The sequence below is a fragment of the Scyliorhinus torazame genome, chromosome 5 (genome assembly GCF_047496885.1).
Source record: "Scyliorhinus torazame isolate Kashiwa2021f chromosome 5, sScyTor2.1, whole genome shotgun sequence".
NCBI lineage: Eukaryota > Metazoa > Chordata > Chondrichthyes > Carcharhiniformes > Scyliorhinidae > Scyliorhinus > Scyliorhinus torazame.
The window spans coordinates 2,671,521-2,683,949 of NC_092711.1; the positions used below are offsets into that span (position 1 = coordinate 2,671,521).

At 52.2% G+C, this 12,429-nt stretch overlaps 1 protein-coding gene across 1 annotated transcript in view; it reads left to right on the forward strand.

The window, feature by feature from the left end:
• LOC140422580 (embryonal Fyn-associated substrate-like) overlaps window positions 1-12,429 on the forward strand; it is a 92,334-nt gene that overhangs the window by 1,754 nt on the left and 78,151 nt on the right. The window contains exons 1-2 of the mRNA XM_072507587.1: window positions 1-1,274; window positions 2,718-3,368. The exon at window positions 1-1,274 is cut by the window's left edge and continues 1,754 nt beyond it. Coding sequence (XP_072363688.1) covers window positions 1,263-1,274; window positions 2,718-3,368 — 663 coding nt within the window. The 5' untranslated portion in view covers window positions 1-1,262. The remainder of the gene's footprint in view (window positions 1,275-2,717; window positions 3,369-12,429) is intronic.

A 12,429-nucleotide genomic window follows, 5' to 3' on the forward strand; every position in this document is an offset into this window, starting at 1 on the left:
CATTTCAAGTTGTCAATTTCCCCTCGACACTTTCAGCTCGTCCGTTGCTGGTGCGATCGTTCTATTGCTCTCGGTGGAACCGGAAGATATTGCCAGTGGGTTGTGGGCTGTTCGACTCACTGCCCCGGAACACAGAGACCTGCGACACCTCGAGAGGTCTGAGGACTTTAAAATTCCTCGAGGCAGAGAGTTGCTTTTGGCGTTACGCCACCGCTTGCTTCTTTCTAAAGACACACCTCACACAAAAACATACACTCGCTCACCCTCACACACACACAAACATGCTCACAAACTCACACACACACTCGTACACCCAAACAGATACACACTAACGCATATACTCCCAGAAGCACACAGACACTAACACACAAACTCGGGAAACACAACCACTCACATTCTAACACAAGTAAATACACACGTAATACACAAACTCACACGCACTTGTAGATAAATACACACAAACTTGCACAAACACACACTCGCGCACAAATACTAACATAAAGACACACACTAGCACACACACACTCACGCATACACACACTCGCACAAACTCACACTCATGCACTAACGCACACGTGAACACATGCACTCTCACTAACACATAAACGCACAAACTAACACGCGCACACACAAACACACACACACACGCTCGCACTAACACAGAAACACACACACACACCACGGTAGCCCAGCGGTTAGCACTGTTGCTTCACAGCTCCAGAGCCCCAGGTTCGATTCCCGGCTCGGGTCACTGTCTGTGCGGAGTCTGCGGGTTCTCCCCGTGTCTGCGTGGGTTTCCTCCGGGTGCTCCGGTTTCCTCCCACAAGTCCCGAAAGATGTGCTATTAGGTGAATTGGACATTCTGAATTCTCCCCCTGTGCAGCCGAACAGGCGCCAGAATGTGGCGACGAGGGGATTTCCACAGTAACTTCATTCCAGTGTTAATGTAAGCCTACTTGTGACACGAACAAAGATTCTTGTTGCACGAACGCACACTAACACACACACACTAACACACACACACTAACACACACATTCGTCCTCTGTTCGTGCCTCTCTATCTCCGTTGCTCCCCTGTCTCCTTCTTGTTTTCCCGGTCCCTCCTCCGCTCTGCCTCAGGAACGGAATCTCCTCCCGGAGTTCTGACGTCTGTCACCTGGACCCCGGACGCTGGCAGGGGATGTAGAAGGCAGTCTGTCCTCCACTTTGACCCCGGCTCTGAGCCCAGGACACAGCTGACACCACAGCAACCGCAGGCGGCCATGAGCGTCTCTGTAAGTATTAAACCGCAACAAACCCGGCAGCGGAGATGGAGTGCCGCTCTGTCAGAGGGCCAGTACTGAGGGAGTGCCGCACTGTCAGAGGGTCAGTACTGAGGGAGTGCTACACTGTCAGAGGGTCAGTACTGAGGGAGTGCCGCTCTGTCAGAGGGCCAGTACTGAGGGAGTGCCGCACTGTCAGAGGGTCAGTACTGAGGGAGTGCCGCACTGTCAGAGGGTCAGTACTGAGGGAGTGCCGCTCTGTCAGAGGGTCAGTACTGAGGGAGTGCCGCTCTGTCAGAGGGCCAGTACTGAGGGAGTGCCGCACTGTCAGAGGGTCAGTACTGAGGGAGTGCCGCTCTGTCAGAGGGCCAGTACTGAGGGAGTGCCGCACTGTCAGAGGGTCAGTACTGAGGGAGTGCCGCACTGTCAGAGGGTCAGTACTGAGGGAGTGCCGCTCTGTCAGAGGGTCAGTACTGAGGGAGTGCCGCACTGCCAGAGGGTCAGTACTGAGGGAGTGCCGCACTGTCAGAGGGTCAGTACTGAGGGAGTGCCACACTGTCAGAGGGTCAGTACTGAGGGAGTGCCACACTGTCAGAGGGTCAGTCCTGAGGGAGCGCCGCACTGTCAGAGGGTCAGTACTGAGGGAGTGCCACACTGTCAGAGGGTCAGTACTGAGGGAGTGCCACACTGTCAGAGGGTCAGTCCTGAGGGAGATATGTAGTAGACTCTCTCTCTCTCCTGTGTTGTATCATTTTGCATTTGAGATGTGAAGTGGGGCAAATATCACGAGGATTTAATATTAGTGTGGGAAAATGAGGGCCCCTAAGAGCTATGCTCCCTGACCCTCCTCCAGCCTCAGACACCCTGCCCACACTTCCTGAAGAACTCACTCAAGGAGGCTTGGTCTCACAGGGATTTAGCTGGGAACTGTTTGCCTCACCTAGGCCCTGCCTGCAGCCTGAGGGAGCTCCTCGCTAAGCTACAACGCTCAAAAAACGGCCCGGTCCCTCGGCAGAAGGCCGATACTCACTCGAGGGAGAAGGGATTCGCCTGGGGTGGGAGGGAGATTGGGGTGGGGGGGGGTTGGGCGGGGGCACCACAGGAGGCCAAGGGGGAAACTGGGCCTACCTCGTCTGGGGGAGGGCGGAGGGCAAGCGTGTAGTCAGTGAACTGCTGAGCGTTTTGAGGGCTTGGTGGGCCCAAGAGGGGGCAACGCAAACACCCCCCCCCCCTCCGGAAGCTGGGGAGTCCTGACGATGAGAGAAGGGGGTGGGGCCCAGTCGCAGGCTAAAGTGGCGGCCATTTTGGGCGGCCATTTTGAAACTGGGAACCGAGTTATCGAGGTGGCGGAGGGAATTGAAACTTGTGCCAGCTGGTTGAGGGTCTCACCATGTCCCCTCTCTTTCTCTTTCTCTTTCTCTCTCCCTCGACCTTGCCGCATTTCCCCCTCTCCAGAACCTGCTGGCCAGAGCGCTGTACGACAACATGGCGGAGAGCGCGGACGAGCTCTCCTTCCGACGCGGGGAGATCCTGATGGTGGTGGAGCGCGGCACGGCCGGCCTGGGCGGCTGGTGGCTCTGCTCCCTCCACGGTCGCCTGGGCATCGTCCCCGGCAACCGGCTGAAGCTCCTGGAAGGTGGCCCCGAAGAGGTTGGCGCCGGCGCGCCCGCCCAGGAGTCGGAGATCTACCAGGTGCCGGCGCCGCTGGAGGGGTCAAGGGTCAGCTGGGCCAACGCGCCCGCCCAGGAGTCGGAGGTCTACCAGGTGCCGGCGCCGCTGGAGGGGTCAAGGGTCGGCCGGACCGACGCACCCATCCAGGAGTCGGAGGTCTACCAGGTGCCGGCGCCGCTGGAGGGGTCAAGGGTCGGCCGGACCGACGCACCCGCCCAGGAGTCGGAGGTCTACCAGGTGCCCCCCGCGCTCGAGGGGTCCAAGGTCAGCTGGGCAAGACCCCCATTCCAGAGGTCAGAGGTCTACCAGGTGCCCCCATCGCTCAGAGGGTCACAGGTCAACTGGGGGGCGCCCACACTTCAGGGGCCAGAAGTCAACCGGACCTCATCCTCGGTCAACAGAGGCTCCTCGGAGGTCGTGACGCAAGACAGAGAGGTAAGGGGTTGAGCGAGCGTGGCGCGGGACGCGGGGAGGGGCCGACGTGTTCGATTGGGTGCAGGGCGAGGGGTTAAACCGGGGGGGGGGGGGGGGGGTTGCTGAACTGCAGAACCTGTTACAGGAGCGAGCCCAACCTTGTGAGGAATTTCAAATAAATTGTACTTTTGGTACTGGGGGTGTGTGCGAGTGCTGCTGTCATGTTTTTGGAGCATCCTGGTTTGAAAGACAACTTCTCGGGAGCCAGCGGTGCAATTAAAGCGTTGTAAAAGCTTGGGCTAATGGTTTTTCGTTTGGATCACGAGGGCGCCCGGTGGAGTAGTCAATTAGATACACTGTGTTTGAGCTGGATAAGAACGAAGAGCAGCGTAAGTCATCTGCCCCCCCCTCCCCCTCACCCCCACCCTGCTCCGCCATTCAATAAGGTCATAGCAGATCTTTATGATCTGATACGATTTGCCCCGGTAACAGGTTAGGCAGCCTCGACAGCGGGTTGAGACAGACAGGGGTTTGCAGCTTGGAGATGGAAGGCAAACCCCGAAGGAGGTGGTGGAAGCAGGGACGATAGTGACGTTTAAGGGGCATCTTGACAAATACATGAATAGGATGGGAATAGACGGACCCAGGAAGTGTAGAAGATTTTAGTTTAGTCGGGCAGCATGGTCGGCACGGGCTTGGAGGGCCGAAGGGCCTGTTCCTGTGCTGTACTTTTCTTTGTTCTTTGCTCTTTGGAAGGTTCCGGAGACTCCAGCTGGAGTTCTGACCACATTCAAGACGATCGCTTCAAACATTCCCGAAAGAGAATCCCTTTGAAGCACTGCTAACTATATTTAAAAGTGGATCGAGAGCTGACACGGGTTTTCCTGTTGTTTGAGTGGGACTGAAGGGTTAAGGGTTATTGCGATCAATATTTAGCAATTTTAAGGAGTCATTGCCCTCGAGAAGGTGCGAGAACGATCATTGACGAGGCTACACATTGGGGCAGTGCAAAAGGCCCGAGGGAGTCCCGAGGAATCACCAAAGGGACATGGTGTTCCACGAATTAAATCCTTTGACGGGAAAAGGAGAATCAATAGATGTACCTTCGTTCGATTTCCAGAACTCTGGCGGGTGGAGACAAATGTGGGAACATGCGAAGCTGGTCACCCTGGCAGGAAAAATAAAGAAGCAGAGAGTTCCTCAAATGGAGTATGAGCGGGGTGTTTTATGAGGAGAGGTCAGACAGACTGGGCTAGGTTCCTCGGGAGGGCGGTAGAGGCGGGAGTGGGGGAGGGGGTCCCTGTATGTCTTCAAGGTGGGAGGGAGATGCATTCTCGTCAGGTCAGGGGTTCAAAGGTTATCGGGGTTGGATGACGAATGCGGAGGTCGGAACGCAAAGCGATCAGCCATGATCATACCCTAAATGCACACGGTTTTCCCAGTGTTACTAATGTCACTAGTTCTGGATCTGGTAAGTGTTTACTGAGCTCGAGTCAGTGCTGATGTATTACAAGCGACAATCAGTTAATCTCAGACAATTGTGTTGACCTGATGGGGCAGGTTTCTGTATCTAACCCCGTGCTGTCCCTGTCCTGGGAGTGTTTGATGGGGACAGTGTAGAGGGAGCTTTACTCTGTATCTAACCCCGTGCTGTACCTGTCCTGGGAGTGTTTGATGGGGACAGTGTAGAGGGAGCTTTACTCTGTATCTAACCCCGTGCTGTACCTGTCCTGGGAGTGTTTGATAGGGACAGTGTAGAGGGAGCTTTACTCTGTATCTAACCCTGTGCTGTACCTGTCCTGGGAGTGTTTGATGGGGACAGTGTAGAGGGAGCTTTACTCTGTATCTAACCCCGTGCTGTACCTGTCCTGGGAGTGTTTGATGGGGACAGTGTAGAGGGAGCTTTACTCTGTATCTAACCCCGTGCTGTACCTGTCCTGGGAGTGTTAGATGGGGACAGTGGAGAGGGAGCTTTACTCTGTATCTAACCCCGTGCTGTACCTGTCCTGGGTGTGTTTGATGGGGACAGTGTAGAGGGAGCTTTATTCTGTATCTAACCGCGTGCTGTACCTGTCCTGGGAGTGTTTGATGGGGACAGTGTAGAGGGAGCTTTACTCTGTATCTAACCCCGTGCTGTACCTGTCCTGGGTGTGTTTGATGGGGACAGTGTAGAGGGAGCTTTACTCTGTATTTAACCCCGTGCTGTACCTGTCCTGGGAGTGTTTGATGGGGACAGTGTAGAGGGAGCTTTACTCTGTATCTAACCCAGTGCTGTACCTGTCCTGGGAGTGTTTGATGGGGACAGTGTAGAGGGAGCTTTACTCTGTATCTAACCCTGTGCTGTACCTGTCCTGGGAGTGTTTGATGGGGACAGTGTAGAGGGAGCTTTACTCTGTATCTAACCCCGTGCTGTACCTGTCCTGGGAGTGTTTGATGGGGACAGTGTAGAGGGAGCTTTACTCTGTATCTAACCCCGTGCTGTACCTGTCCTGGGAGTGTTAGATGGGGACAGTGGAGAGGGAGCTTTACTCTGTATCGAACCCCGTGCTGTACCTGTCCTGGGTGTGTTTGATGGGGACAGTGTAGAGGGAGCTTTATTCTGTATCTAACCGCGTGCTGTACCTGTCCTGGGAGTGTTTGATGGGGACAGTGTAGAGGGAGCTTTACTCTGTATCTAACCCCGTGCTGTACCTGTCCTGGGTGTGTTTGATGGGGACAGTGTAGAGGGAGCTTTACTCTGTATTTAACCCCGTGCTGTACCTGTCCTGGGAGTGTTTGATGGGGACAGTGTAGAGGGAGCTTTACTCTGTATCTAACCCCGTGCTGTACCTGTCCTGGGAGTGTTTGATGGGGACAGTGCAGTGGGAGCTTTACTCTGTATCTAACCCCGTGCTGTACCTGTCCTGGGAGTGTTTGATGGGGACAGTGCAGTGGGAGCTTTACTCTGTATCTAACCCCGTGCTGTACCTGTCCTGGGAGTGTTTGATGGGGACAGTGTAGAGGGAGCTTTACTCTGTATCTAACCCCGTGCTGTACCTGTCCTGGGAGTGTTTGATGGGGACAGTGCCGAGGGAGTTTTACTCTGTATCTCACCCCGTGCTGCCCCTGTCTGAGGAGTGTTTGATGGGGACAGTGTAGAGGGAGCTTTACTCTGTATCTAACACCGTGCTGTCCCTGTCCTGTGAGTGTTTGATGGGACCAGTGTAGAGGGAGCTTTACTCTGTATCTAACCCCTTGCTGTACTTATGTACTTAAACTAATGCAGCAGGGGCATGGAACCTGGATTGCAGTTTTAGGGTAAGGGAGATTGAGAGTATAAAGGTCAGGAGCACAGATTTGACTTCGCAGGAGGGGGCCAGTGTTCAGGTCGGTGGTTTGAAGTGTGTCTACTTCAATGCCAGGAGTATACGAAATAAGGTAGGGGAACTGGCAGCATGGGTTGGTACCTGGGACTTCGATGTTGTGGCCATTTCAGAGACATGGATAGAGCAGGGACAGGAATGGTTGTTGCAGGCTCCGGGGTTTAGGTGTTTTAGTAAGCTCAGAGAAGGAGGCAAAAGAGGGGGAGGTGTGGCGCTGCTAGTCAAGAGCAGTATTACGGTGGCGGAGAGGATGCTAGATGGGGACTCTTCTTCTGAGGTAGGATGGGCTGAGGTTAGAAACAGGAAAGGAGAGGTCACCTTGTTGGGAGTTTTCTATCGGCCTCCAAATAGTTCTAGGGATGTAGAGGAAAGGATGGCGAAGATGATTCTGGATAAGAGCGAAAGTAACAGGGTAGTTATTATGGAAGACTTTAACTTTCCAAATATTGACTGGAAAAGATATAGTTCGAGTACAATAGATGGGTCGTTTTTTGTACAATGTGTGCAGGAGGGTTTCCTGAAACAATATGTTGACAGGCCAACAAGAGGCGAGGCCACATTGGATTTGGTTTTGGGTAATGAACCAGGCCAGGTGTTAGATTTGGAGGTTGTTGAGCACTTTGGGGACAGTGACCACAATTCGGTGACGTTTACGTTAGGGATGGAAAGGGATAAGTATACCCCGCAGGGCAAGAGTTATAGCTGGGGGAAGGGCAATTATGATGCCATTAGACGTGACTTGGGGGGGATAAGGTGGAGAAGTAGGCTGCAAGTGTTGGGCACACTGGATAAGTGGAGCTTGTTCAAGGAACAGCTACTGCGTGTTCTTGATAAGTACGTACCGGTCAGGCAGCGAGGAAGGCGTCGAGCGAGGGAACCATGGTTTACCAAAGAAGTGGAATCTCTTGTTAAGAGGAAGAAGGAGGCCTATGTGAAGATGAGGTGTGAAGTTTCAGTTGGGGCGCTTGATAGTTACAAGGTAGCGAGGAAGGATCTAAAGAGAGAGCTAAGACGAGCAAGGAGGGGACATGAGAAGTATTTGGCAGGTAGGATCAAGGAAAACCCAAAAGCTTTCTATAGGTATGTCAGGAATAAGCGAATGACTAGGGAAAGAGTAGGACCAGTCAAGGACAGGGATGGGAAGTTGTGTATGGAGTCTGAAGAGATAGGCGAGATACTAAATGAATATTTTTCGTCAGTATTCACTCAGGAAAAAGATAATGTTGTGGAGGAGAATGCTGAGACCCAGGCTAATAGAATAGATGGCATTGAGGTACGTAGGGAAGAGGTGTTGGCAATTCTGGACAGGCTGAAAATAGATAAGTCCCCGGGGCCCGATGGGATTTATCCTAGGATTCTCTGGGAGGCCAGGGAAGAGATTGCTGAGCCTTTGGCTTTGATTTTTATGTCATCATTGGCTACAGGAATAGTGCCAGAGGACTGGAGAATAGCAAATGTGGTCCCTTTGTTCAAAAAGGGGAGCAGAGACAAACCCGGCAACTATAGGCCGGTGAGCCTCACGTCTGTCGTGGGTAAAGTCTTGGAGGGGATTATAAGGGACAAGATTTATAATCATCTAGATAGGAATAATACGATTAGGGATAGTCAGCATGGCTTTGTGAAGGGTAGGTCATGCCACACAAACCTTATCGAGTTCTTTGAGAAGGTGACTGAACAGGTAGATAAGGGTAGAGCAGTTGATGTGGTGTATATGGATTTCAGTAAAGCATTTGATAAGGTTCCCCACGGTAGGCTATTGCAGAAAATACGGAGGCTGGGGATTGAGGGTGATTTAAAGATGTGGGTCAGAAATTGGCTAGCTGAAAGAAGACAGAGGGTGGTGGTTGATGGGAAATGTTCAGAATGGAGTTCAGTTACAAGTGCCGTACCACAAGGATCTGTTCTGGGGCCGTTGCTGTTTGTCATTTTTATCAATGACCTAGAGGAAGGCGCAGAAGGGTGGGTGAGTAAATTTGCAGACGACACTAAAGTCGGTGGTGTTGTCGACAGTGCGGAAGGATGTAGCAGGTTACAGAGGGACATAGATAAGCTGCAGAGCTGGGCTGAGAGGTGGCAAATGGAGTTTAATGTAGAGAAGTGTGAGGTGATTCACTTTGGAAGGAATAACCGGAATGCGGAATATTTGGCTAATGGTAAAATTCTTGGAAGTGTGGATGAGCAGAGGGATCTCGGTGTCCATGTACATAGATCCCTGAAAGTTGCCACCCAGGTTGATAGGGTTGTGAAGAAGGCCTATGGAGTGTTGGCCTTTATTGGTAGAGGGATTGAGTTCCGGAGTCGGGAGGTCATGTTGCAGTTGTACAGAACTCTGGTACGGCCGCATTTGGAATATTGCGGACAGTTCTGGTCACCTCATTATAGGAAGGACGTGGAAGCTTTGGATCGGGTGCAGAGGAGATTTACCAGGATGTTGCCTGGTATGGAGGGAAAATCTTATGAGGAAAGGCTGACGGACTTGAGGTTGTTTTCGTTGGAGAGAAGAAGGTTAAGAGGAGACTTAATAGAGGCATACAAAATGATCAGGGGGTTAGATAGGGTGGACAGTGAGAGCCTTCTCCCGCGGATGGAAATGGCTGGCACGAGGGGACATAGCCTTAAACTGAGGGGTAATAGATATAGGACAAAGGTCAGAGGTTTAAGCAAAGAGTAGTGTGGCCGTGGAATGCCCTACCTGCAACAGTAGTGAACTCGCCAACATTGAGGGCATTTAAAAGTTTATTGGATAAGCATATGGATGATAATGGTATAGTGTAGGTTAGATGGCTTTTGTTTTTTGACTTCCCATGTCGGTGAAACATCGTGGGCCGAAGGGCCTGTACTGCACTGTATCGTTCTATGTTCTATGTTCTCTGTACCAGGCCTGGGAGTGTTTGATGGGGACAGTGTAGAGGGAGCTTTACTCTGTATCTAACACCGTGCTGTACCTGTCCTGGGAGTGTTTGATGGGGACAGTGTAGAGGGAGCTTTACTCTGTACCTAACCCCGTGCTGTACCTGTCCTGGGAGTGTTTGATGGGGACAGTGTAGAGGGAGCTTTACTCTGTATCTAACCCCGTGCTGTACCTGCCCTGGGAGTGTTTGATGGGGACAGTGTAGAGGGAGCTTTACTCTGTATCTAACCACGTGCTGTACCTGTCCTGGGAGTGTTTGATGGGGACAGTGTAGAGGGAGCTTTACTCTGTATCTAACCACATGCTGTACCTGTCCTGGGAGTGTTTGATGGGGACAGTGCAGAGGGAGCTTTACTCTGTATCTAACGACGTGCTGTACCTGTCCTGGGAGTGTTTGATGGGGACAGTGTAGAGGGAGCTTTACTCTGTATCTAACCACGTGCTGTACCTGTCCTGGGAGTGTTTGATGGGGACAGTGCAGAGGGAGCTTTACTCTGTATCTAACCCCGTGCTGTACCTGTCCTGGGAGTGTTTGATGGGAAGAGTGTAGAGGGAGCTTTACTCTGTATCTAACCCCATGCTGTACCTGTCCTGGGAGTGTTTGATGGGGACAGTGTAGAGGGAGCTTTACTCTGTATCTAACCCTGTGCTGTACCTGTCCTGGGAGTGTTTGATGGGGACAGTGTAGAGGGAGATGTACTCTGTATCTAACCCCGTGCTGAACCTGTCCTGGGAGGGTTTGATGGGGACAGTGTGAAGGGAGCTTTACTCTGTATCTAACTCCATGCTATACCTGTCCTGGGAGTGTTTGATGGTGACAGTGTAGAGGGAGCTTTACTCTGTATCTAACCCCCTGCTGTACCTGTCCTGGGAGTGTTTGATGGTGACAGTGTAGAGGGAGCTTTACTCTGTATCTAACCGCGTGCTGCACCTGTCCTGGGAGTGTTTGATGGGGACAGTGTACAGGGAGCTTTACTCTGTATCTAACCCCGTGCAGTACCTGTCCTGAGAGTGTTTGATGGGGACAGGGTAGAGTGAGCTTTACTCTGTAACTAACTACGTGCTGTACCTGTCCTGGGAGTGTTTGATGGGGACAGTGTAGAGGGAGTTTTACTCTGTATCTAACCCCGTGCTGTACCTGTCGTGGGAGTTTTTGATGGGGACAGTGTAGAGGGAGCTTTATTCTGTATCTAACCCTGTGCTGTACCTGTCCTGGGAGTGTTTGATGGGGACAGTGTAGAGGGAGCTTTATTCTGTATCTAACCCTGTGCTGTACCTGTCCTGGGAGTGTTTGATGGGGACAGTGTCGAGGGAGCTTTACTCTGTATCTAACCCCGTGCTGTACCTGTCCTGGGAGTGTTTGATGGGGACAGTGTAGAGGGAGCTTTACTCTGTATCTAACCCCGTGCTGTACCTGTCCTGGGAGTCTTTGATGGGGACAGTGTAGAGGCAGCTTTACTCTGTATCTAACCGCGTGCTGTACCTGTCCTGGGAGTGTTTGATGGGGACAGTGTAGAGGGAGCTTTACTCTGTATCTAACCCCGTGCTGTACCTGTCCTGGGAGTGTTTGATGGGAACAGTGTTGAGGCAGCTTTACTCTGTATCTAACCCCGTGCTGTACCTGTCCTGGGAGTGTTTGATGGGGACAGTGTCGAGGGAACTTTACTCTGTATCTAACCGCGTGCTGTACCTGTCCTGGGAGTGTTTGATGGTGACAGTGTAGAGGGAGCTTTACTCTGTATCTAACCCCCTGCTGTACCTGTCCTGGGAGTGTTTGATGGTGACAGTGTAGAGGGAGCTTTACTCTGTATCTAACCGCGTGCTGCACCTGTCCTGGGAGTGTTTGATGGGGACAGTGTACAGGGAGCTTTACTCTGTATCTAACCCCGTTCAGTACCTGTCCTGAGAGTGTTTGATGGGGACAGGGTAGAGTGAGCTTTACTCTGTAACTAACTACGTGCTGTACCTGTCCTGGGAGTGTTTGATGGGGACAGTGTAGAGGGAGTTTTACTCTGTATCTAACCCCGTGCTGTACCTGTCGTGGGAGTTTTTGATGGGGACAGTGTAGAGGGAGCTTTATTCTGTATCTAACCCTGTGCTGTACCTGTCCTGGGAGTGTTTGATGGGGACAGTGTAGAGGGAGCTTTATTCTGTATCTAACCCTGTGCTGTACCTGTCCTGGGAGTGTTTGATGGGGACAGTGTCGAGGGAGCTTTACTCTGTATCTAACCCCGTGCTGTACCTGTCCTGGGAGTGTTTGATGGGGACAGTGTAGAGGGAGCTTTACTCTATATCTAACCCCGTGCTGTACCTGTCCTGGGATTCTTTGATGGGGACAGTGTAGAGGCAGCTTTACTCTGTATCTAACCGCGTGCTGTACCTGTCCTGGGAGTGTTTGATGGGGACAGTGTAGAGGGAGCTTTACTCTGTATCTAACCCCGTGCTGTACCTGTCCTGGGAGTGTTTGATGGGAACAGTGTTGAGGCAGCTTTACTCTGTATCTAACCCCGTGCTGTACCTGTCCTGGGAGTGTTTGATGGGGACAGTGTCGAGGGAACTTTACTCTGTATCTAACCGCGTGCTGTACCTGTCCTGGGAGTGTTTGATGGGGATAGTGTAGAGGGAGCTTTACTATGTATCTAACCCCGTGCTGTACCTGTCCTGGGAGTGTTTGATGGGAACAGTGTTGAGGCAGCTTTACTCTGTATCTAACCCCGTGCTGTACCTGTCCTGGGAGTGTTTGATGGGGACAGTGTCGAGGGAACTTTACTCTGTATATAACCCCGTGCTGTACCTGTCCTGGGAGTGT